The 23,031-nt window shown below is 41.1% G+C and overlaps 1 protein-coding gene across 2 annotated transcripts in view; it reads right to left on the reverse strand.

Moving 5' to 3' along the window:
- Window positions 1-23,031, reverse strand: part of LOC128850264 (secretory carrier-associated membrane protein 1-like) — a 109,290-nt gene that overhangs the window by 8,260 nt on the left and 77,999 nt on the right. For both annotated transcript variants that reach the window (XM_054053273.1, XM_054053272.1), the window contains 2 exons: window positions 12,201-12,360; window positions 356-457 (listed from right to left, as the gene is read on the reverse strand). In XM_054053273.1, the coding sequence (XP_053909248.1) occupies window positions 356-457; window positions 12,201-12,360 (262 nt within the window). The remainder of the gene's footprint in view (window positions 1-355; window positions 458-12,200; window positions 12,361-23,031) is intronic.

The raw sequence follows: 23,031 nt of genomic DNA on the forward strand, positions 1-23,031 counted from the left end.
AATTATTCTCATTTTCTCTAAGTTTTGCTTACTTCTTTATCGTACGTATAGAGTAAATAACATCCACACACACCACTAAAATAGGGGAGGCAATGCATAAGAGAGTAGTTCAAAGCAGCTTACATTGAAAGATAAAATTTTGACCAGCCTAATAACAGAAGTACCTCACACTCTTGGGATATATTTCACACACTTTTCTGAGTTATCTTAGCATTTTTGAGTGCTAAATGTAACAATTCCAGTGAACACAAGATTTTTTTTAAAAAAAAAAACACGGACTGCATTACAGTTGCTATATCTAATATGAGCGTTTGTCTTGCAGACAGTACAATGCTATAGAAAACAGAATACTCACCAGTTTCCCCATCTTTGAAACCCTGCAGCTTGAAGTACATGTACAGCAAACTGACAGATATATACAAAGAAGAACACAAAGAATCTGAATGAACTGTCACTCCTGAAAGAAGAGGAAAATTAAAAGCAGCCGGGAAATTTATGGCTTTTTACAAATACTGTAGTACCCATCTCAATTTTTTTCCTGCATTAACTAGAGGAAAAGTGCCTTGATTTATTGACGGTGACATGAAACACTAGTAATTCTGTGGTTTTGTAGAGTGTTTATTTACAAGAGCTGCTGCTACTTCTTTAATATATTATTTTTGTTACTTGCACCTCTAACAGAGGTGAGAATAGCAGCAAGATACTGTTCCTTAGTGTTCTGTTCAGCACACAGCAGGGCCTCTTAGACTGAACATACAACTTTTGCTACATTCATCAAGAACAGAAGTCTACTCCATGTTCAGACTGAAGTTCACAGCACTGGAAGGATGAGAAGAAAATATTTTACTTGTAAGAGGACATAAAATCTAATATGGAACTCCTGAAGCAAAATGCAGATCAGAATACTGAAGCAGCTGTTGTTTAAAACCAAAATATACAAAATATGCTTGCTGTTTAAATTACTAAAATGTCAGCCTGACAAAGATCAAAAGTATTTAAAGCCTGTCAAAAAAACCCCACATCAAACCAAAACAAAAAACCCGAACCCCCAAACATACAGGCAAAATCTCAACAAAGATCTCAATGTATTTCTATCAAAACTAATGATTGCATGATATGCTTCCTACCAAATTTCTAAATAAAGTAAAAATCACTTAAGTCATGGAAACAGATTTTGCCAGTAACAGCTCTTTCTGCAGAAGGGAATTTGTTCATTTTTATTTATTCAACCAGTTCAGTCGAATAACTATTTCATTTTCAGCTGAACAAATGAATGAAAGTTGAATATGCAAGTAGTTTTCCTTTTCCAAACAATAAATAATCACTAAGAAATGCAAAGGATTTACTATATTGAAAACCCTGAAAGATAACATGACACTGAACTCCACCAAATAAGGAATAAAAATTTCATAAAAAACAATGCTACTAAGAGAGAGTATGTGAAGATTTATAATTAGTTAATGAAAGCTATTATTTTAAAATACTGGCAAATCTCTGTATTTATCTCTGTACCCACATTGTAACCCAAGTCATGAACAAAAGCTAGACTAGTAGATGAAAAATACTCTTCTACTCAGCCTTAAGGATGCAAGAATTTAGTGTATGAACAAATGCACAGTAAACTATATGATTCCTCAGAGACACGTGAGTATAGCAATACCTCCTAGGTTAGCAAAAAGAAACATCTCATTAATCTAAGGGTTATGCTCAATTGCAATTTATGGCTATCAATCTTTCTCTACAAAACTTTGTGCATTTAAACTGAGAACATCCTGATTCATTTCAATGTGAAAAATAATTCCCAAGAAATAGTGTAAGAGTATGCTGATTTAAAAAAAAAAAAAAAAGTTCAATTTTGCATGCAAACAACTATTCTGTTTCTAAAGACTAAGATATCACATCTCAAGCTTGTACAGTCTGCAATATCCATATTGCCATAGGCTAGAAAAAATACTGGAGTTTGATCACTATATACCTGGTCTACTCATTCTTAAGAATCTCAGTCTACTTTCATTACAGACACTGCAGGTCTCTTTAGCAATTAAAGATTTTTTAGGTGTAGAGTTTTATGAAATTCATTCAGGAAGCTAAAAATTGAAGACAACCTTAACCATTGATCTGCTTGTGAAGGAACAGTGATTTAATGAGAAATTTCCTTAAAGTTGTTAATAGCCCAGCATAAAGTTAAATATTTCCTACAACTATTATAACAATGGCAGAAGTTAGGAATGGAGTAGAATGGAATGGAGTGGAACGGAATGGAATATGTCAGCTGAAAGTGACCTACAACGATCATGCAGTCCAACTGCCTGACCAATTCAGGGCTGACCAAGTTAAAGCATGTTAGCAAGGGCATTGCCCGAATGTCTCTTCAACACTGACAGGCTTGGGGCATAGGCCACCTCTCTAGGAAGCCTGTGCCACTGCTTGACCACCCTCTCGGTAAAGAAATGCTTCCTAATGTCCAGTCTGAACCTACTCCGATGCAGCTTTCCCATGCATCCTATCTCTGGCTACCAAGGAGAAGAGCTCAGAACCTGCCTCTCCCCTTCCCCTCCTCAGGAAGCTGCAGAGAGCAATAAGGTTGCCCCTCAGCTTCCTTTTCTCCAAACAAGACAACCCAAAAGTCCTTAGCTGCTCCTCATAGGACATGCCTTCCAGCCCTTGTACTGGATTTGTTGTCCTACTCTGGACACATTCAGGGACCTTCACATCCTTCTTAAATTGTGGGGCCCAGAATTGCACACAGTACTCAAGGAGAGGCTGCTCCAACACTGAATACAGCGGGATCATTGCCTCTTCTGACCAGCTGGTTATGCTGTTTGATGCACCCAGGATGCGGTTTGCCCCCTTGGCTGCCAGAGCACACTGCACATTCATGTTGAGCTGCTGTCAACCAGCACCCTCAGATCCCTTTCTGCAGAACTACTCTCCAGCCACTCCTCTCTGCATTTATACTTGTGCCTGGCATTATTCCGTCCCAGGTGCAGAATCCAGCATTTGTTCTTGTTTAATTTCATGTCACTAATGACTGCTCTGTGCTCCAACCTATACAGATTCTCCTGCAAGGCCTCCTGTCCCTCAAGAGAGTCAACAGCACCTACCAGTTTGGTATCACCAGCAAACTTGCTAATGGTGCATTCAACTCCTGCATCCAGATTGTTAATATATTGAACAGGACTGGCCCTAGGATCGAGCCCTGAGGGACATCGATGCTGACTGGTCACCAGCCAGATGCAGCCCTATTCAGTACAACCCTTTGAGCTCTGCCCTTCAGCCAGTTCTTCACCCAGTGCACTGTGAACCCACTCATCCCACAGTTGGACAACTTGTCCAGAAGGATGCTGTGAGCAACAGTTTCAAAAGCCTTACTAAAATCCAATAATCCCACATCCACTGCCTTCCCTTCACCCCCTAGGCAGGTGACCTTGTCATAGAGGGATATGAAATCAGTTAAACAGGACTTTCCCTTTGTGGACCAATGTTGACTGTGCCCAATGACTGCATTGCTCTTTAAATGCCTTTCAGTAGCACCCAGTATGATCTTCTCCATAATTTTTCCAGGAACTAAGCTTAGACAAACAGGTTTGTAGTTTCCTGGGTCTTCCCTCACACCCTTTTTGTAGATGGGAACAACATTGGCTAGCTTCCAGACCTTTGGTAGATGATCAAGAGGGGTCCTGCCATAACATGTTCTAGCTCCTTCAGTGCTCTGGGATGAATCCCATCAGGCCCCATAGACTTGTGAACGTTCAGCTGACACAGCTGATCCCTTACAATTGCAGTGTCCACAAGTGGAAAGTCACTGTACCTGCAGTCATGGTCCTCTGACTCAGAGGACTGAGCAGCTCAGCATTATTAATGACTGAGGTAAAAAGTGCACTGAATGCCTCCACATTTCCTTCATCCCTATTTGCCATCTTCAACAGGTATCAGTCCAATGTTTTCATTACACCTCCTCTTGCTAGTAGACATACTGTAAAGGCCAAGTCATTTACTCGTCTGTCTTAAATACTGTTTGTCTGAGGACTGCCTGCCTGCATCTGAGGGCCTTGTTTGTTGTGGTTCTGGCAATGAATAGCAGGGGGAGGAGGTGCGGTGGTGGGTGCTGCCCCCCTCTCCCTACACCCACCTGACTACCGTGGCCGGACAGAAAGAGCTTCTGCACACACGTGGCAAGACACCCCTCAGCCCCCCTCCCCCCCACGTGCTGATGGGGCACGGACTGGCCTTATAAAAGAACTCACAAGGAGTCACACAGAGTGCACACCCATCACTCCAGTCGGATCCCTGGACCATGTAGCCTGGAAGAAGCTGCTGCTGGAGCTGCTGCCAGAGACACCACGTGTTCCCGAGGAACTGTGGCTGCCCATTGGAGTGGTGACCCTTATACAATATGTGGAATATTTTGAAACTTCACCAGGTGGAATATTTTGATTTAAGCTAAAGTACAGTTAAGTTTCGTCTAAGCAGTTATGTTTTTTTTTGAAAGACAGAATGTCCCTCTGATAGCATCTTTTCTTTAAAATGGTGTTTTTCCAGACATTGTTTGTTCCTTGAAGATGATAATGCCTTGTGAGAAGTATGATCTGTGCTGAACAGATGTCTCTCCTTCTGTAATCCCCTCCGTTTGCAGTATTTTCTATCTTAAAGATAAGGTCAAGCAGAGAGACGGAGTGAGCTCCAAATTATCAAGAATTTTAACTGTTGCAAAGTTTCTTAACATTAAAATTAGATCTTGGAAAGTAATAGAATATGCATAAGATTTCTGGGAAAATTTATACATAGGCATGTAAGTGGGAAATATAGTCTGTAACCAGCCTTTGTCTCGTTGCACGTGATTGATGGAGATCACTCCTGCATGTTGCCCAGGCCTGATAAAGGATGCTTGCTTTTGAAGGAAGGAATAAATCATTATGAATAATAAGAATCAAATCTTGGCCAGCTTGCAGTAAGAAAGAATGTGATTGTAACAGGAGTTTAGCTTGTTTACTAGTTGAAACAAGGACAGTCCCCAGCAGGAACAAAGGACAGACCTGAGCTCACCAAGAGGACACAATGAGGAAGGAGATAAGATAAAGAGCATCAGAGGATTCTGAAGACACAAAGGAACTGTGATGTACATTCCAGAGCAGATGATAAGATATGATGATGAGTTCTATGTATGTTTAACCAATATTTCCAGAATATGTAACCAGTGTTTCTCGGAATCTATATGAATATGTATGTTTAACCAGTATAAAAGTCCTGTAACCAGCCTCAATGGATGCACACATAAGGTGAAATGATTTCCTGCGTGTCCAATGTCATATTATTTATTAAAGCAATACCCGCTTAATAATCAAATTGGCATTGATTACTGAGTTTGGCCTTTTTTCAGGGCGTCAACATGGGGCTTCTAACTTAAATTGTAAACTGTATAATTGCATGCAAGTTCCTTTGTTCTGGATCCTTCCCCCTTCAGAGGCACCCAGTCCAGGCTGTAGTAAATAGACTCTGTGAAAGAACCCAGATGGGATCCCAAGGCATATCTGGCTCCTCCCAGGTCAAACGTCCACATACTGACAGACAGGTGAATTCACCTGGGACCTCTTGACTAGGAGGACACAGAGAGCAAGAGTTTAAACTCTGACAGAGAGAGAGACCAAAAAGGGGCCGGTTTGAGTCTGGCACCCCAGGAGGCAGGGTACAAGTCCCTTTGCTCCACTACGGCTGTTCAGCTTTATCAACGTGTGCAGACTGATCAGCACACAGTGCACATAAATAAGAAGGAGACCTGGCATTAAGGGATGCCCTCAGCCATGGTATTGGGAAAAATCTATATGAATATGTATGTTTAACCAGTATAAAAGTCCTGTAACCAGCCTCAATGGATACACACATTAGGTGATTCCCTGCGTGTCTGACGTCACATTATGTGTTAAAGCAATACCTTCTTAATAATCAAATTGGCATTGTTTATTGAGTTTGGCCTTTTTCACAGCATCAATTTTGGCAACCCAGGTGGGACAACCTCTGCTCGGCTGCACAACCTGGTGAGGACAAGGACCCTCCCCTTGAGTACTCCCAGGATCTTTTTTCTCAGAGGGGCTCCTTACCCTGACTGGATTGCTGTGTTAGCAGACAAAGGCAAAGGAACTGAATATTGATACCTGATTTTAACTTTGGTATACTTAATAACTCTGTGTGTACGTGTGCGCGCACGTGCACGTGCGTGAGACATAACTATGGAGCGAGTGTAGAGTTTTGATCCGTGGTCCTGTTAGGGGTGTGGCCAGAGACGAATGAAGTGAATATAAGTTTTGTCTTAGAATTTTTATGACTTTGTTGTTAACCTAAAAGCTGTTGCATGGACAGCATGTGAAGAACAGAAACTGGTAAATTATGTGAAGAAGTTTGGCTAGTTCTGACAAAAGACTGTGGCCACCACAAATAGTTTTAATCTCGAGCAGGAAGGAAAAAAAAACAAACCAAAAACCTGCATTGGGTTTGAATGCCTCCTCTCTCCTCTTCCCTGGAATGTGAAGGTTTGGGTTTTTTTTTCCTCTGGGTCCAGGAATTAACCCTGTTATCTCTGTAGGGGCATGCCAAGTTATGAGCAGTTTTACTTAGATAAAACTAATGAGCACCCCAGTGATTACTGGGGAATTCTCAAACAGGCTTTATTAAAATATGAGGAGGATGACCCTTAAAATTTTAATAGATTGCCAACTATCAATTTATTCAAAATTTGTTGTGTGGCTATTTCTGCAGGCACTTTTATTGTTGTGTATGTGTAATTGGGGAACAGTACTCACAGGTTTAGTGTGTGTGCGTGTTATGTGTATCAATAATGTAAGAAATGTTGAACACCTGCCTAATTGGCAGAGACAAAATTTAATTTAATAGGAAGCATGATCAGTGGTAGAGAATGTATATGAAGAGAAGGAGGGAAAAGAAAGATCTAAACTGTATGTGAAGAGAAGGAGAAAGAAAAAAGATTTAAAGTTAATATGTTTGTACCAAGTGTGTAAGCAGTGGTCTTTGGATGTATGTAAAAGGTTTAAGCAACAAAGGCAGGTGTCTCTGATTCGTAAACTTTCTAAAACTCTGATTTGTAAATTTCTTAAAACTCCAGTCATCTTTTTAGAACATTGCTGAAATGCAACAGAATAGTATCCAGCTGCAATAAATTTGCTAGGTCTTCCTCTGGTAATTTAATTGCTTTGATTATTTATTTTCTAGCTTGAACCATCCAAGCACTGATATGAGAACTATAAAATTAACACCTGGTTTATTTTTCACGAAATTCATGGAAGATTGTTCATTGTTCAACAATTGGTGTGTGTGAGGAGGTGGACTGCTTGGTCAACCCTAATCTGGGGAAAAACCTCTGAATATTTTTGAGAAAGCTGTTTTAAAATAGATGTGTGGTCTTACAATGTGTGATCTTACAAGAAAAGGGTTGGTGTTTTTTTTTCCTCTTTTTACAGCAAATTGATTTAGTAGCACTCTGCATTCCAGTGTCCCTTATCAGATCAGCAACTGCTGGGCTCTGGCACAGACAATAGTGAATGTCTTTGCAATTAAAAGATTGTAAAGGAATAGAGAGCCCAATTAATAACTTTTTAAGACATGGAACTATTAGTGGAATGTGAATCTGAATATAATACCCCATACTACTAGTGAAAAAGCTTGATGGAACTTACTGAGTTGTACAGGACCTGAGACAAATAAATAAGACTGTCAGGGATTTGCATCCTGCAGTGGCTAATCCCTATATGTTGCTAAATCAAAATTAACCAGATATGGTTTACAGTGTTAGATTTAAAAGACATTTTTCTGTCTTCTGTAAGCCAAAGAAAGTCAAAAGATATTTGCATTTGAAGGGGAGAGTCCTTCCTCTGGTGGGAAAACCCAGCTTACTTGGACTGTGTTACCCCAAGGTTTTAAGAGTAGCTCAACAAATTTTGGAAATCAATTAGCATGAGAAACTGAAGCATGGGATTCTCCCTCTAGAGATTAAATCCTTCTACAGTTATATGGATGATGTGTTAATAGCAACTGAAGCAAGACCTGAGTGCATTCAGTGGACTGTAAGTTTGTTTAATTTTCTTGGATTAAATGGATATCGAGTCTCTCAACAGAAAACCCAAATGGTGCAAGAATGAATGACAAACTTGGGATATGGACTGTCCAGGGAACAATGAGAACTGGAAACTGAATGGAAGGAAGCCATCTGTCAGACTCCACTCTCATAGACAGTAAAACAAATCCAAACCTTCTTGGGAATGACAGGTTGGTGCCGCTTATGGGTTTACAATTATGAAGTGATGGTAAAGCCATTATATGAACTTTTAAAACCAACCCTCCCCAACTGACATGGTTTAAGCGGGTTAAAAATGCATTTGAGACACTTAAAAAAGCATTTTGGAACAGAAGATGCGTCATCTAAGTTTTGGAAATACCAAGCCATCCTGGTCAAGTCAGATATCAAAATTGAAGTAACTAACATTGTGAACCCAGCTTCTTTTCTCAGTGGAATGACAACCGAACAGCCGACACATGACTGCCTTGAAACAATAGAAGCTGTGTATTCCAGCAGACCAGGTCTGAAGGAAGAACCTCTGGAGGATGCACAAGATTACTGGTTTTCAGATGGAAGTAGCTTTGTCTGACATGGTACCCATAAAGCTGACTTTGCAGTAACTACTAGGGACAAGGTAATTGAATCCCAACCGTTACCTGCTGGGACCATGGCTCAAGAGACTGAAATTATTGCCTTGACCAGAGCCTTAGAACTGGCGAAAGGGAAAAAGATAAATATATGGACAGATTCTAAATATGCCTTTGGAGTTGTTCATGCTCACGGAGTGATTTGGAAAGGAACAAGGGTTATTGATGGCATAAAGAAAACAGATTAAAAATGCTGAAGAAATACTTCACCTATTGGAGGCAGTACAATTACCAACTAAAGTCGCCATCATGCACTGTCGAGGGCACCTGAGAGGTAACACTGACCAGGAAACAGGTAACAGATTGGCTGATTATGCGGCTAAATGGGCAGCAGAAAGAATGCAAGAAGGGCAATTTTAGCTCTAATCCTAGATAATAGAAATGAAAACTTAGAAAATCAGGATTATATTAGATACTCCAAGTCTGATTGGGAATTAATACAAGAACTTGGAGGACAGGTCCCTTCCCAGAAGCAGGCACAATTAAAAGATGGCAGAACTATTGTATCTGCCAGCTTGGTTTGGGAACTTGTCAAGAGGGAATATAATAAAACCCATTGGGGTCCAGACCCCTTATATCAATTCTTAAGTCAGAAATGGATAGGGAGGAATTTATATACCACTGTTCAGCAAGTGACTCAACAGTGTGAAATATGTTTAAAGAATAATCCTAATACAGGAAATTGGATACAATTAGTAATAATTAGGAAAGGAAATGTGTCCAGAGAGTGTGGGCAAATTTATTTTTCTGAACTCACAAAAAAAGGAGGGTACAGATACTTGTTAGTATTCATAGATACATTTTCTGGATGGCCAGAGGCCTTGCCTTGCAGGACAAATAAGGCAGGGGAAGTGACAAAGGTTTCGTTGAGTGAAATACCCCGATTCAGGGTACCCATGATTATTTCATCAGATAGAGGCACTCATTCTTGTGCACAAGTAGTACAACAGGTTAATAGAGCATTAGGGATCGATTGGCAATTGCACATTCCACACTGACCACAGCCTAGTAGCCAGGTGGAGAAAACAAATCATCTGATTGTTGCTGATAAAACAGCAATTAGCTAAAATTTGTCAAGAAGCTAATTTGTATTGGTATCAAGCACTTCCTTTGGCCTTGATTAGGATCTGAACCAAGCCAAGGTCCAAGGAAGGCATTGGCCCCTTATATCAGTTGCAGTATACAGGAGGAGATCTTACACAATTAGGTGAGAATTATCTGCAACGAGGTTTAACTGGCTTGCAAAAACAGCTGAACTTGTTAAACAAACAAACAAACGAATCCAACCTGTATTAGCTGCCTGGGCTAGAAGTTTAGATCAACCTGTACATCATTTTAAACCTGGGGAGTGGGTTTATGTTAGGAATTTTATAGGTGATCCGCTTGAGGAGAAGTGGATATCAAGTATTATTGACCACCTTTACAACGATCAAGATTAAACAACACCTTGGATCTACTATTCCCAAGTGAAGGAGGCCCTGGGAAAACATTGGACTCCTGAAAATCTAGGGCCTTTAAAGCTGAGCCTACAACGACAATAGGATGAAGAATCCACAAGTACTGATTCTAATAGCTGGTGTTGTTAATATTGTAATTGCTTGGGATAAAAATATGTATCTGTGATTGGTACAAGAACTGAGTAATAGTCTTAACTGGTCAGATTGTGGGGTTTGTACAGCTCTTCCCAGAGGAAATATGCAGTCCCCTTTATTTGGGGACAATAATCAATTGGCATTGATTATTGATTTTGGCCTTTTTCACGGCATCACTTTCTAAAACTCCAAAACGAGTCTTAGAGAGTTTGATTTGCCAGCATTTTTGGTATCAAACCCATTCTTTTTTTTTTTTCTTCCTTTTCTTCTCCCTCCTTTCCCCTACTCTCTCTCTCACTTATCTTACTGTGTTTTCTTGACTGGCATCAGTGTGTGTCAGATCAAATCTGAGTGACTTTGGCTGTTCCAGGGATCAGATTGTGATCTAAGCAGATTGGAATCTGTTTTAGCAACTTTGGGAAGTTGCATCCCCGTATCTCAGCTGTGCGCCCAAGGTTTTTTTGTCTGTTTATTTTGGTTGAGACCAGAATAAATTTTGCTTTTTGATTTCACCTTGGGAGTGACCTTGTTGGCCTCCAGACTGCCACACAGATAAGTGAACCATCTTCTTCGACTGGGCACAACAAAAGAAGGCCCAGACATGAGCGTGTAGCTCATGGAGTGAGGCATAACACATACTTAAAAGCCCGTGTTGTCTGACACAACACTGGCCAGTTTCACCTCTAATTGAGCTTTGGCCTTTCATGTCTTCTCCTTGCATATATGAACCACAGCTCTGTAATCTTCCTGCCAAGCCTTATCTTGCTTACAAAGGTCATACAGTTTGTTTTCCTCTTGAGCTCCATGAGGAGTTCCCTGTTCAGCCAAGCTGGTCTTCTGCCCCACTTGTTTGACTTTTGACACAGTGGAATTGCCTGCTGCTGTGCTTTTAAAAGGGGATTCTTAAAAGCAGACCAGCACTCATGGACTCCTAAGCCCTCAAAAGCAGATTCCCAGAGTACTCTGCTAAGTAGCTCCCCGAATAGCTTAAAGTTTGCTCTCCTGAAGTCCAGGGTAGCAACTCTGCTGTCCTTTTTTCTCATTACGCTGAAAATTTTAAACTCAACCATTCCATGATCGCTCCGGCTAGGGTAGCCACCTGCCATCACATCCATCATGAGTCCTTCTCTATTCACAAATAGCAAGTCTAGGAGGGCATCTTTTCTAGTTGGCTCCCTGAGTACTTGTGACAAAAATTCATCTCCTACAAACTTCATGAACTTCCCTGGCTAGCTTGTCACAGCAGTACAGTATTCCCAGTTGATGTCTGAGAAATCGAAATCTCCCATAAGGACAAAGGCTAGCGATCCAAAAATTTCTCCTAATTGCCTACAGAATAACTCATCAGTGCTTACCTCCTGGAATCCTCACCCAGAGGCTCTCAACCACATCATCACTAGTTGTAAGGGCTGTACAATCCAACCTCTCCCTTACATATAGTGCAACACCTCCACCTCGCCTGTCCTGCCTATGCCTCCTGAACAGCCTGCAGCCCTTCATCCCAGCACTCCTATCGTGGAATTCATTCCACAAAGTCTAATACGAATGATACCATAGCTCTGGAAACTGACCAACACTTCCAGTTCATCCTGTTTGTTACTCATGCTGTGTGCATTGGTGTACAAGCTTTCCAGATGTGCTCCCAAACTTTCCGTACTACCAGGAGCAAATATTTTTAAAATATTTTAAAGGATATTCTATGATAATCCTAACTAAATGTTCATCAACATTTCAAATACAGCAACTGAATTAATGGCAATCATTCTATTTGTTTCTAATGAAATAATATTAAAGGATTATCATAATGATAAACAAGCAAATTCTGGAATGTTAATGCATTTCAACAAGTGTAATATTTTTTTAAAATATATTAAGTCAAGCTGAAGTTCTTACCTAAAAGCTCCATAAAGTGGTCTGTACCAGCAGACAAAAGAACAAGGGGTAAAAAGCAAGAACCATAGGATACTCAGTCCAAAATCAACCCCTCGTGTAGCATCAATGTAAAACCAGGCCAAACATCCAAAAATATTAAGAAACAGTGTCACTGTATGGACTGTGGAAGAAAAAGCAAAAAAAAGTCTTAATTAAACTATGTTCATATAATAAATTATTACAACTGTTGAAGTAATACCAGTATTCACAAGTCAGAGTATTGAATGTGAAAAATCAAGTAGCATGAAGCGCATAGTGAAGAAAAAAATGCATTAGAAAAATAAAATATTTTCAAACCTAAAATGATGAAAAAAAAGGTTTCTACAGCTACAATAATTGGTATGCCTTCAACAGGAATTATTGCACTTTTTTTTTAAACAAGCTAGTTATTTATTTTCTCTTACAATCAGGCAAGTAAACGAGTGCAGGACTGTCAGCCTCAATACTACAATAAAAAACTACTGGATTTTTAATAGATAAAAACCTTATAAATTATATCAAATACATGATAAATTTAGTACTGTACACAAAATTAAAAGAAAAACTTAGTGAAAAGCTTTCTTGCATGTAATAAAGCAAAAAAATCTACTTAGTAAAAATGTTTCTCAGTAAAGCAAGATCTGCAAGAAGCTGTTCTAGAACATATTAATACATATTGCATATTCATAGAATCATAGAATAGTTAGGGTTGGAAGGGACCTTAAAGATCATCCAGTTCCAACCCCCCTGCCATGGGCAGGGACATCCCACTAAATCAGGCTGCTCAAGGTCTCATCCAACCTGGCCTTGAACACCTCCAGGGATGGGGCATCCACAACCTCCCTGGGCAACCTATTCCAGTGCCTCACCACTCTCATAGTGAAGAAATTCTTCCTAATGTCTAGTCTAAATCTGCCCCTCTCCAGTTTGTGCCCATTCCCCCTGGTCCTATCCCCACAAGACTTTATGAACTCAAATATTTCTTATAACATTGGTCTTAAACATATGTCTTTTTGGTGCCCAACTCTTAGCTCAATACTGGCATTTTCTCACTGGCAGACTTTGTTACAGGTTAAATACTGAATTTATACTAAAGAAAATGGACTGACATTACAACTTCACATTTTACTTAAAATATATTTAGTTCTTGAAACAGAAAAATATACAGCAGTAGGAAGAAACATTACGACTACTACTTTCATGCTGTCTGGCATGGAAGTTAGTTCTGTCAGACTTCAAAGATGAACATGAATTTCTGTCTTTCTTCATCAATAGCCAGTGACTCAGGACTGATTTTGCTATCTCAGAGGACAGTTTCTATACTTGTGGACCAGGATAAAGTAGTGTATTTATAACTGAGACCGTAAAAGCAGCTTGTTGCAGCACTGATTTTTTTATTTAAGTCCAGAGAAACATTCTAGTAATTCTACTGGAAAGTAAGGTTAACAGAAGAATCATAGAATGATTTGGACTGGAAAGGACCACGAAGGCCATCCAGTCCAACCCCCTGCAATGAGCAGGGACATCTTCAACTCAGTCAGGTTGCTCAGAGCCCCATCCAACCTGGCCTTGAATGTTTCCAGGGAGGGGGTATCTACCACCTTTCTGGACAAACTGTTACAGTATTTCACCACCATCAGTGTAGAAAATGTCTAACATATCTAGTCTAAATCTGCCTCTTTTAGTTTAAAACCATTGCCCCTTGTCCTATCATAACAGGCCCTGCTAAAAAAAATCTGTCCCCATCTTTCTTATAGGCCCCCTTTTTAAGTATTGAAAGGCTGCAATAAGATTTCCTTGGAGTCTTCTCTTCTCCAAGCTGAACAACCCCATCTCTCTCAGCCTCTCTTCATAGGGGAGGTGTTCCAGGCCTTTGATTAATTTTGTGGCCCTCCTCTGGACCAACAGGTTCATGCCTTTCTTCTACTGAGGACTCCAGAGATGGACACAGTACTCCAAGTGGGCTCTCACCAGAGCAGAGTATAGGAACAGAATCACCTCCCTCGCCCTGCTGGCCACATTTCTTTTGATGCAGCCCAGGATAGGGTTGGCTTTCTGGGCTGCAAATGCATATTGCCAGCTCATCTCCAGTTTTTCAACCACCAGCACGTCAAGTCCTTCTTATCAGGGCTGCTCTCAATCCCTTCATCCCTCAGCCTGTATTGATACCAGAGGTTACCTGGACCCAGGTGCAACACCTTGCACTTGACCTTGTTGAACTTCTGAGGGACACCACTCATCACTGATCTCCATCTGGACATTGAGCTGCTGACCACTACTCTCTGGATGCAATCAACCACTCAGTTCCTCATCCACCAAACAGCCCATCCATCAAATCCATCTCTCTCCAATTTAGAGACAAGGGTGTTGTGGGAGGACCGTGTCAAAGTCCTTAGAGAAATCCAGATAGATGACATCCATGGGTCTTCCCTTGTCTGCTGATGTAGTCACTCCATCATAAAAGGCCACTAGGTTGCCCAGGCAAGACTTATCCTTGGTGAAACCCTGTTGGCTGTCTCAAATCATCTCCCTGTCCTCCATATGCCTTAACATAGCTTCTAGAAATCATAGAATCACTTGGTTGGAAAAGACCTTTGAGATCATCAAGCCCAACTGTACCTGTCCACTACTAAACCATATCCCTAAGCACTTCATCTATCCATCTTTTAAATACCTCCTGGGATGGTGACTTAACCACCTCCCTGGGCAGCCTCTGCCAGTGCCTGATTGAAGTGACAGGGCCTGATTGACAGGCCTAGAGCAATGTGGGTGACCCATGGATGATTCATATTGCATTGCTATGTGCACCGTTCAATCTGTAACTTCTCACATTGCTATGATCAGTGGAATTTTGCTGTGCTATTCTTAATACATAAGAGTGTGAGAAAGTGTTTTATTATCAGTGTGATTGTGTTGTGCTATTCTTGGTGAAAAAAAAGTGTGAGAAAGAGAGGCAGTAAGCAGCTGGGGCCAGAGACTCCGCGTTTTTGTGGTGATGTAAGTTGTTTGTTCAATGGTATAAAAACTAAGCCCCTCGCAACAATGTTTGGGAGACCTCACCTATGAGTGAATACACTGTGTAGGCTGTCCCAATTGTCCAGGGATAGGGTCTCCAAATCCTTGCTGCAAAAAAAAGCCCCCATCCCCTCCCCAGCAACTGCGGATCTGGATGATGATAAGAAAACAATTGATTGTCTCTTTCTTAATCACTATACTTATTCTCTTATGGTAATGATCAGACACATTGCCTTTACAAGCTGTTATCGTTAACTTGTTGTTGATCACTACTAATCAGTTATTACCTTTCTTACTGTAATAAGTTGAGTAAAAATTGATTTCACAGAGTATTCAAGAGTTTGGGCTTTTATGACAACTTTTGCTAAAGGCTCCTGTGGTAAAACACTGATAAACCTTTTGGTGGAGAAATTTTTCCTAATGTCCAATCTGAACCTTCTTCTGCCCAGCTTAGTGTCATCCATGAACTTACCAAGGGTGCACTCTATCCCTTCATCCTGACCATTGATAACGATATTGAACGGAACTGGACCCAGCACCGAGCCCTGGGAACACCACTTGTGACCGGCCTCCAGCTGGATTTAGCTCCATTTACCATCACTCTTTGTGCCTGGCCATCCAGCCATTTTTTTACCCAGCAGAGGGTTTGCCTGTCCAGACCAGTGGCAGTCAATTTCTCAAGCAGAATCCTGTGAGAAATGGTGTCAAATGTGGGAGCGACGCAAAGTATATGGAAGATTAATTGGGATTAAGATAAAGCATAAAGCTGGTACCAAGCATATCAGAGTAAACATGATTAAAAGACCAGGTGTTCCAAGCTAGACACACAGGATAACGAATCTTGAATGTGTGAGAAGGCCAGGCTGGAAAAAAGCACCTGGGAATAAGTGGATTGGAGATATGACTGAAAACAGTCACAAGAGTGTGCAATAGTAGACAAAAAGAAAAACATCTAGTTTGTCTTCTTAGTTCAGGAGCTGAGGAGCTGTATAAAGATCTGCCTGAATGAGAGAAGCCAGTGTTGTTTTCTTAATTTGACTCCTATATGCCGTGCTGATTAAAAGAATATACTTAGAGAAAACTGAGTTTTCGCCACAGAACCAGAATCAATCACAGAACCAATCGCCACATATTGGTGCCCCGTGTGAGCCTCTTCTGGGTGAATGTGCCATCCGATGGGTGAGTTTGTTCATTTTTTCAGGATTTTTGTGGCCACATTCCTTAAATAGGAACAGTAGCACCTGTTGAATGGGAAAGCTATGAGATCGTATTGCAATGGGACAGACAGCTTTGCAAGAGCACAAGATATATTTAAAAGTACTGCAACAAGTATTGCACACCGCTGGCTATCATGTAACTGAAAAACATTTAAGACAGTTATTACTACTGGTAGAAGAGCATTGTGAATGGTTTCCAGCAGACGGTTCTTTTGATAGTACTATTTGGGGGCGAGTTGGGGAATGCTTACAGGCATGTAAATTATCAGGTGCTCAAATCCCCGATTCTGTTTTTGTGACATGGCAATTCTTATACTCTGCATTAGCACAGCTCAAACCATCAGAGGCTATTGCTAAAAAATATAGAGATGAAAGCCAAAATATACATGATCGATTTTAAAAAGCCCCAAATGATTCAGAGACTGAAGACCCTTTTGATACCAAGCTGGTTAATCCAGAGGAGGAACCAGACTTATACCCACCATTACCTTTACCTCCTCAGCCCTTAGAAATACCCCCTCCTGCTCTGTTGAAACTCTCACCTCCACCACTGTTAACTCCTATACTGACTACAGCACCTACCAATCCCTTTATGGAAGAGCAAAACAGAGACCCCCCCAGTGACAGGGACCCCCCCGAAACAGGGACCTCCCTTAAAACAGAGATACACACCCCAGCTCATGAAGAGTTAGCTTTTGAAAATCCTACCAGTCACTGTCAAACAGTGCTATTACCATTGAAAGGAAAAGCAACTAGCATAGGAGAATATATTTAAGCATGTCAAAACATTGCAACTGAAACTTGCAGAGCATCAGTTCTTGTTGCCGCATTAACTCAATTGCAAATTAAATTAATCAGAACACTGTCAAATGTTTTAATTGTGGAAAACAAGGACACATAAGCAGAGAATGTCCTGGAAAGAGGCAGATGCCTAAAAATATAAAACCTTAACAGCTTTGTCCCCGATGTCAGAAAGGATATCACTGGAGTAATCAATGCAAATCTAAATTTGTCAAAATTGGGCAACCTCTCTCGGGAAACGGGAAGAGGGGTGTGCAGCCCAGTGCCCCTCAAACCAACAGGGTATTGAATGCTCCTGTACAATATACCTATGCTCCACCTCTGACAAATGTTTAATCTCCGACCTTTCAGCCGTTACAACAGGCAGTGCCCAATTGGATCTGGCAACTGTCTCAGAATTGATTCTTTTACAACCACATAAAGTTCAAATGGTAGGGACCGATGAGCGGAGACCTTTACCAACAGGATATGTAGGACTGATTGTAGGGTGTTCGAGTATTTAAAAAAAAAAGTTTGCGTTACCAAGAATAGTTGATTCAGACTATATGGGAGAGATTCAGATAATGTTAGCTGCCTTTCAAACCCCATGCTGCATACCAATAAATCAGCAGGTTGCACAAATTATTTTGTTGCCCTCTTCTGTTCCCCAAAGTTCCCCTCAGATTCAAGGGCAGGCATGATTTGACAGTACTAATTCTGCCCAGGTATCTTGAGCTCAACAAGTCACAGCAAAACAACCTACACTTACAATTAACATACAGGACTATCAGATACTGGAGCTGATGTTTCTATAAATTGTCAAACTCAATGGCCTCCTCAGTGGCTTCTTGACATAGCTTTCAGTACTGTTACAGGCATAGGTGGGATACAAATTGCTATGAAGAGTGCCAAACTATTACTAGTGACAGGACCAGTATGGATTCAACCATGTGTAAGGCCAACAGGGATAAAGTTATGGGGAAGAGACTTACTAAAGGAATGAAATGTATCTAGCATTACTACAGATTTATCCTAAGGATCACTGATCTAAAGCCCCTGCTCAAACTATCCTGGTTGACAGAGAAACCTGTTTGGGTTGACCAATAGCCTCTTAAAGGGGAAAAACTTGTTCAAGTGCAATGTTTAGTAGCAGAACAATTAGAGGCTGGACGTATTGTTCAGTCTAATAGTCCATGGAATACTCCTACATTTGTCATTCCCCAAAAGTCTGGAAAGTGACGATTACTGCATGAGAGAGCGAGGAGGGAGGGCATGCTAACATCCCTTATCCGACTTAGAGATACATGCGCAAGTCTAAAATTATGGGGCTGAGAGAATGGATTTATGTGATAACTTTGCTGAGTTGCAGAAGGGGCCCACAGCCAGAAGAAAAGAAAAGAGGAGGCTTGCCTGGAACATCATCAAATTAGCTGTTGCACAGACAGCGTGTGAAGAATACTTCAGAGTTCGGACACGGGTAAAGGTGTAATTGGCCAAGAGTTACTTTATCCTGTGTCCCCCCGCCCTTTGGAGACACTCTGAATCTAGGGCTTAGCCCAGATGGGACCCTAGAAATATGTCTCTGAAACCTTTCAGCTCAAATGTCCACTAAGCCAGCAAGCAGGTGAATTCACCTGGGACCTTTGGAGTGGAAGGCTGCAGAGGGCAAAATGTTAAAATACTCGGCATAAAAGGGGATGCCCTTAGCTGGGTTTTGGAGAAGTTACAAAGCGCGCAGTTAAATTATGTCAAGCAATTTGTTTAATTCTGACAAAAAGATGGTGGCCACCAGAAATAGTTTAAATCATTTGGCAAATAGAAAAGCCTCATAAAAAAACCCCAACAATCCATCCCAGCCTCCCCCCTAAAAATGCAGCTGTGTGTGTGAATGCCCCCCTGTTCTTTCTCCTCCCTGTCTTTGAAGTCTTTTTCTCTTCAGCTTCTTCACTGCTTCACTGTGTCTGCAGGAATTAACCCTGTTATCTCTGTAGGGGGACACCAAGTTAGGAGCAATTTCATTTGGATAAAAATAATGAGCACCCCAGTGATTATTGGGGAAGACTCAAACAGGCTTTATTAAAATATGGAGGGAGGACCCTGCAAAATTTTAATAGAGCACCAGCTATCAATTTATCCAAAATTTGTTGTGTTGTTATTTCTGCAGGCAGTTTTATTTTTGTGTGTGTGCAATTGGAGGACAATATCCACAGGTTTAATGTGTGTGTGCATTACATGTATCAATAATATAACAAATATTAAACATTTGCCTAAGTGGCAGAGAGAAAACTTACAGTAATTTAATAGAAAGTCTGATGAGTGGTGGGAAATGTATGTGAAGAGAAGGAGAAAGAAGAAAGATTTGAAGTTAGTGTGTTTACACCAAATGTATAAGTAGCAGTGGTTTGGCACAAAAATGATGAACGGCACAACTCTGTGTTACAAATTGAGGGATCAACTCAATTAGTGAAATTAGGTGCAGTGTTACATGCTTTAGACATCTGCTCAGAAGAACCCCTCAGCATTGTCAGTGACTCAGAATATGTAGTGAATGCTGTAGGACAAATACCTTTCCCTTCCTTAAAGAAGATCATACGCACTTTTTTCCTAATGTTCCTTAATCTCAAAGCCAAATTGGAAAAGAGACATTTCCTTTGTTTATCACTCAGGTGTGCTGGCATACCATTCTGCCTGGACCACGGCAATGCAGTTGCAGATTCCTTCAGGCAACTGTTTTAACCCTTGATTATGCAAGAGCCTCACATTCTTTTTCACCAAAATGCTGCAAGTCTAAGCAAACAATTCAAAATTCCTCTTTCCCAAGCAAAAGATGCAATTCAGGCATGACCTTAGTGCAGCCTGTGACTCCATTACCTAAACATGAAAGAATTAACCCCCATGGCCTTCTTTCAAAGGAAATTTGGCAAACAGATATAATGCATCATGCGCCTTTTGGCCGCTTATGTTATCTTCACGTATCCATAGATACTTTTTCATGTGCTCTATGTGCCTCTGCTCATGCTGGTGAAAAAGGGTGAGATGTCCGTCAACATTGGACTTGCTGCTTTGCTACTCTTGGAATTCCTAAACTAATAAAACAGCCCCCAATATACTTCTCAATTTACTTGTCTTTTTTTGCAACAATGGGGCATTGAACACATTGCAGGTATACCCCACAACCCTACTGCTCAAGCCATCATTGAGCGCAGCCATTCAACTTTGAAAAATATGTTATTAAAACAAAGAAGGGGGAATGTGCTCCCCCAGGAACAATTAGACAATGCTATCTATACCCTCAATTTTTTAAATGCCAATTTGGTTTCTGGTAGAAATATGACTGCTGCAGAAAGGCATTTTTCAATTCCTGAGAGATTATCACATGGTTCAAAGGTTATGTACAGGGACCCTATGGCAAGCAATCATTAGAATGGTCTTGCTGAACTAATAACATGGGGGAGAGGGTATGCCTGTGTTCTTCTTCCCTCAGGACCTTGATGGTTTCCAGCACAATACATTAAGCCCTACCATGAGCTGGAAAAACTTGACCCAGAATCAGATGCCTCAGATAGAGAAGTTGAACCTGAATGAAGATAAAAGGCCACGGAAACGAAAGAGAACAACACAAGATGATCCTATCACCTGGGGAAAACTGAAACTACTACAACAAAGCGCAAGTACCATGATGGTAGCTGCAGGTGTACCACCTACCCCAGAAAACACCTTTCTGGCATACTTAGCTATTGTCGTCAGCAACAGTACAGTAAAGATGTTAAAATGCTAAGGCAGAAGCTAAAAAGATCCTAATAACTGCATATCATGATGGAAAACTTACAAAACAGGTAATGGAACTAATTAAGAGAGTGGGAGAACACCATTGGTGGGAAACTTTTAGTTGGTCCCCCCCAGCCACTGGCATCTTTAATGCATTTCTGCACCCTGCAGTAGTTGTTACAAGACGAGGCAGGTGAAATGCTGCATTGACAACAAGGTGAAAGGACTGGGGCTGGCCAAGCACCTCCTACCATAGTCAAGGGCAAGACTGGGTTGGCCTCTGTGTTTGCTACCAAGAAGAAGAACTTTTAGCTCCACTGTTGGCTGCAACCCAGTAAGTGTTGAGCAGTGGAGACACATGCCATACCAGACCTTGATGTGAGGGATGGCATCCTCTGTTATAAGTGGGTCATCCAGGAGGGGAGGGCAGGTCAAGCAGCCTGTGGTTCCAAGCCTCTCTGCTCAAGTCGGGTTACCTAGAGCAGATTGCCCAGGACTGTGTCCAGTTGGGTTTTGAATATCTCCACAGATGGGGACTCTGCAGCCTCTTTGGGCAAACCTGTTCCAATATTTGATCACCCTCACAATAAAAAAGCAAGAGTTAGCATAAGTAACTTGTCTTTGAATCTCCCATCCCCAAATGCTGCATGAAAAAGCTGATACTGTGTGATTTAAACCTCCTTAAGCAGAGGAGAACAGGACAAAGAAAGCCAAGGACAGTGCCTTTGAAGAAAAGGGACAGGAACATAATGCCTGAGTGTTGAAAAGCACCCACTGAATGTTGCAGAGGTGTTACCAGCCTCAAAGACTTTGGGAAGATGATAAAAGATGAGCAAAACAAAAGACCCTGTAATCACCTTGGACTTAAAGGGACTGAATACACATGGACTTTTGCAGCAACCATCTCTGGACTCCTGAGACTCCCAGGATGTTTGGCCAACACATTGGTGAGATCTTGTTTTCGGAGCCTGGACATTACCTCTTTGCTTTGCCTAGTTGTGCATGTACTCAATAAAATGTATCTGTTAGAAGATAGGTGCTTTTTCAACTGACACAGATGGCATGGTTCAAGATTTAACCCTTGCCTTGCAAGGACAATTAGCAGTGCCACAAAAATTAGTACATAAAAGTATAATGAATGACATTTCTGATAGTGTGAGATGGCAGAACCCAAAAAATTGGTTTACCGGATTGAATTTATGAATTTGGGTATTTGTTAGTCTTGGCTGCACTTGTGTTGTTTTTATATTTGCAGTGCTCATAATCATCTGGAAAATGAAGCAAGATCTCAAAAGAACAGAACTCAAGGTCCTCACTACAGTTGCTGTAAACCTAGTCTTCCAAAACAAAAAAAAGGGGGAGATGTGGGAGCAATGCCAAGTATATGGAAGATTAATTGGGACTAAGATAAAGCATTAAGCTGGTACCAAGCATATCAGAATAAACATTGTTAAAAAGACTAGGTGTTCCGAGCTCGACACACAGGATCACGCATCTTGAATGTGTGAGAAGGCCAGGCTGGAAAAAAACATCTGGGAATAAGTGGACTGGAAATATGACTGAAAACAGTCACGTGTGGAATAGACAAAACAAAATATCCTGTTTGTCTTCTAAGTTCAGGAACTGAAGAGCTGTATAAATCTGATTGAAAGAGAGAAGCCAGCATACTTGCTTAATTCGACTTCTGTATTACGTGCTGATTAAAAGAATATACTTAGAGAAAACTGAGAGGTCTGCGACACCTTCATCGCTACATCAAAGGCTTTACTGAAGTCAAGGTCCACTACATCCACAGCCTTTCCCTCATCCATTAAGTGGGTCAGCTTATCACAGAAGATCAGGTTAGTTTGGCAGGACCTGCCTTTCATAAACCCATGCTGACTGGGCCTGATGACCTGGTTATCTTGCGTGTGCTGTGTGATAGTACTCAATATGACCTGCTCCATGAAATTCCCCGGCACCAATGTCAGACTGACAGGCCTAGAGTTCCCTTGATCCTCCCTCCGACCCTTCTTGTAAATGGGTGTAACATC

Source organism: Cuculus canorus, chromosome W (genome assembly GCF_017976375.1).
Source record: "Cuculus canorus isolate bCucCan1 chromosome W, bCucCan1.pri, whole genome shotgun sequence".
In the NCBI taxonomy this organism is placed as follows: domain Eukaryota; kingdom Metazoa; phylum Chordata; class Aves; order Cuculiformes; family Cuculidae; genus Cuculus; species Cuculus canorus.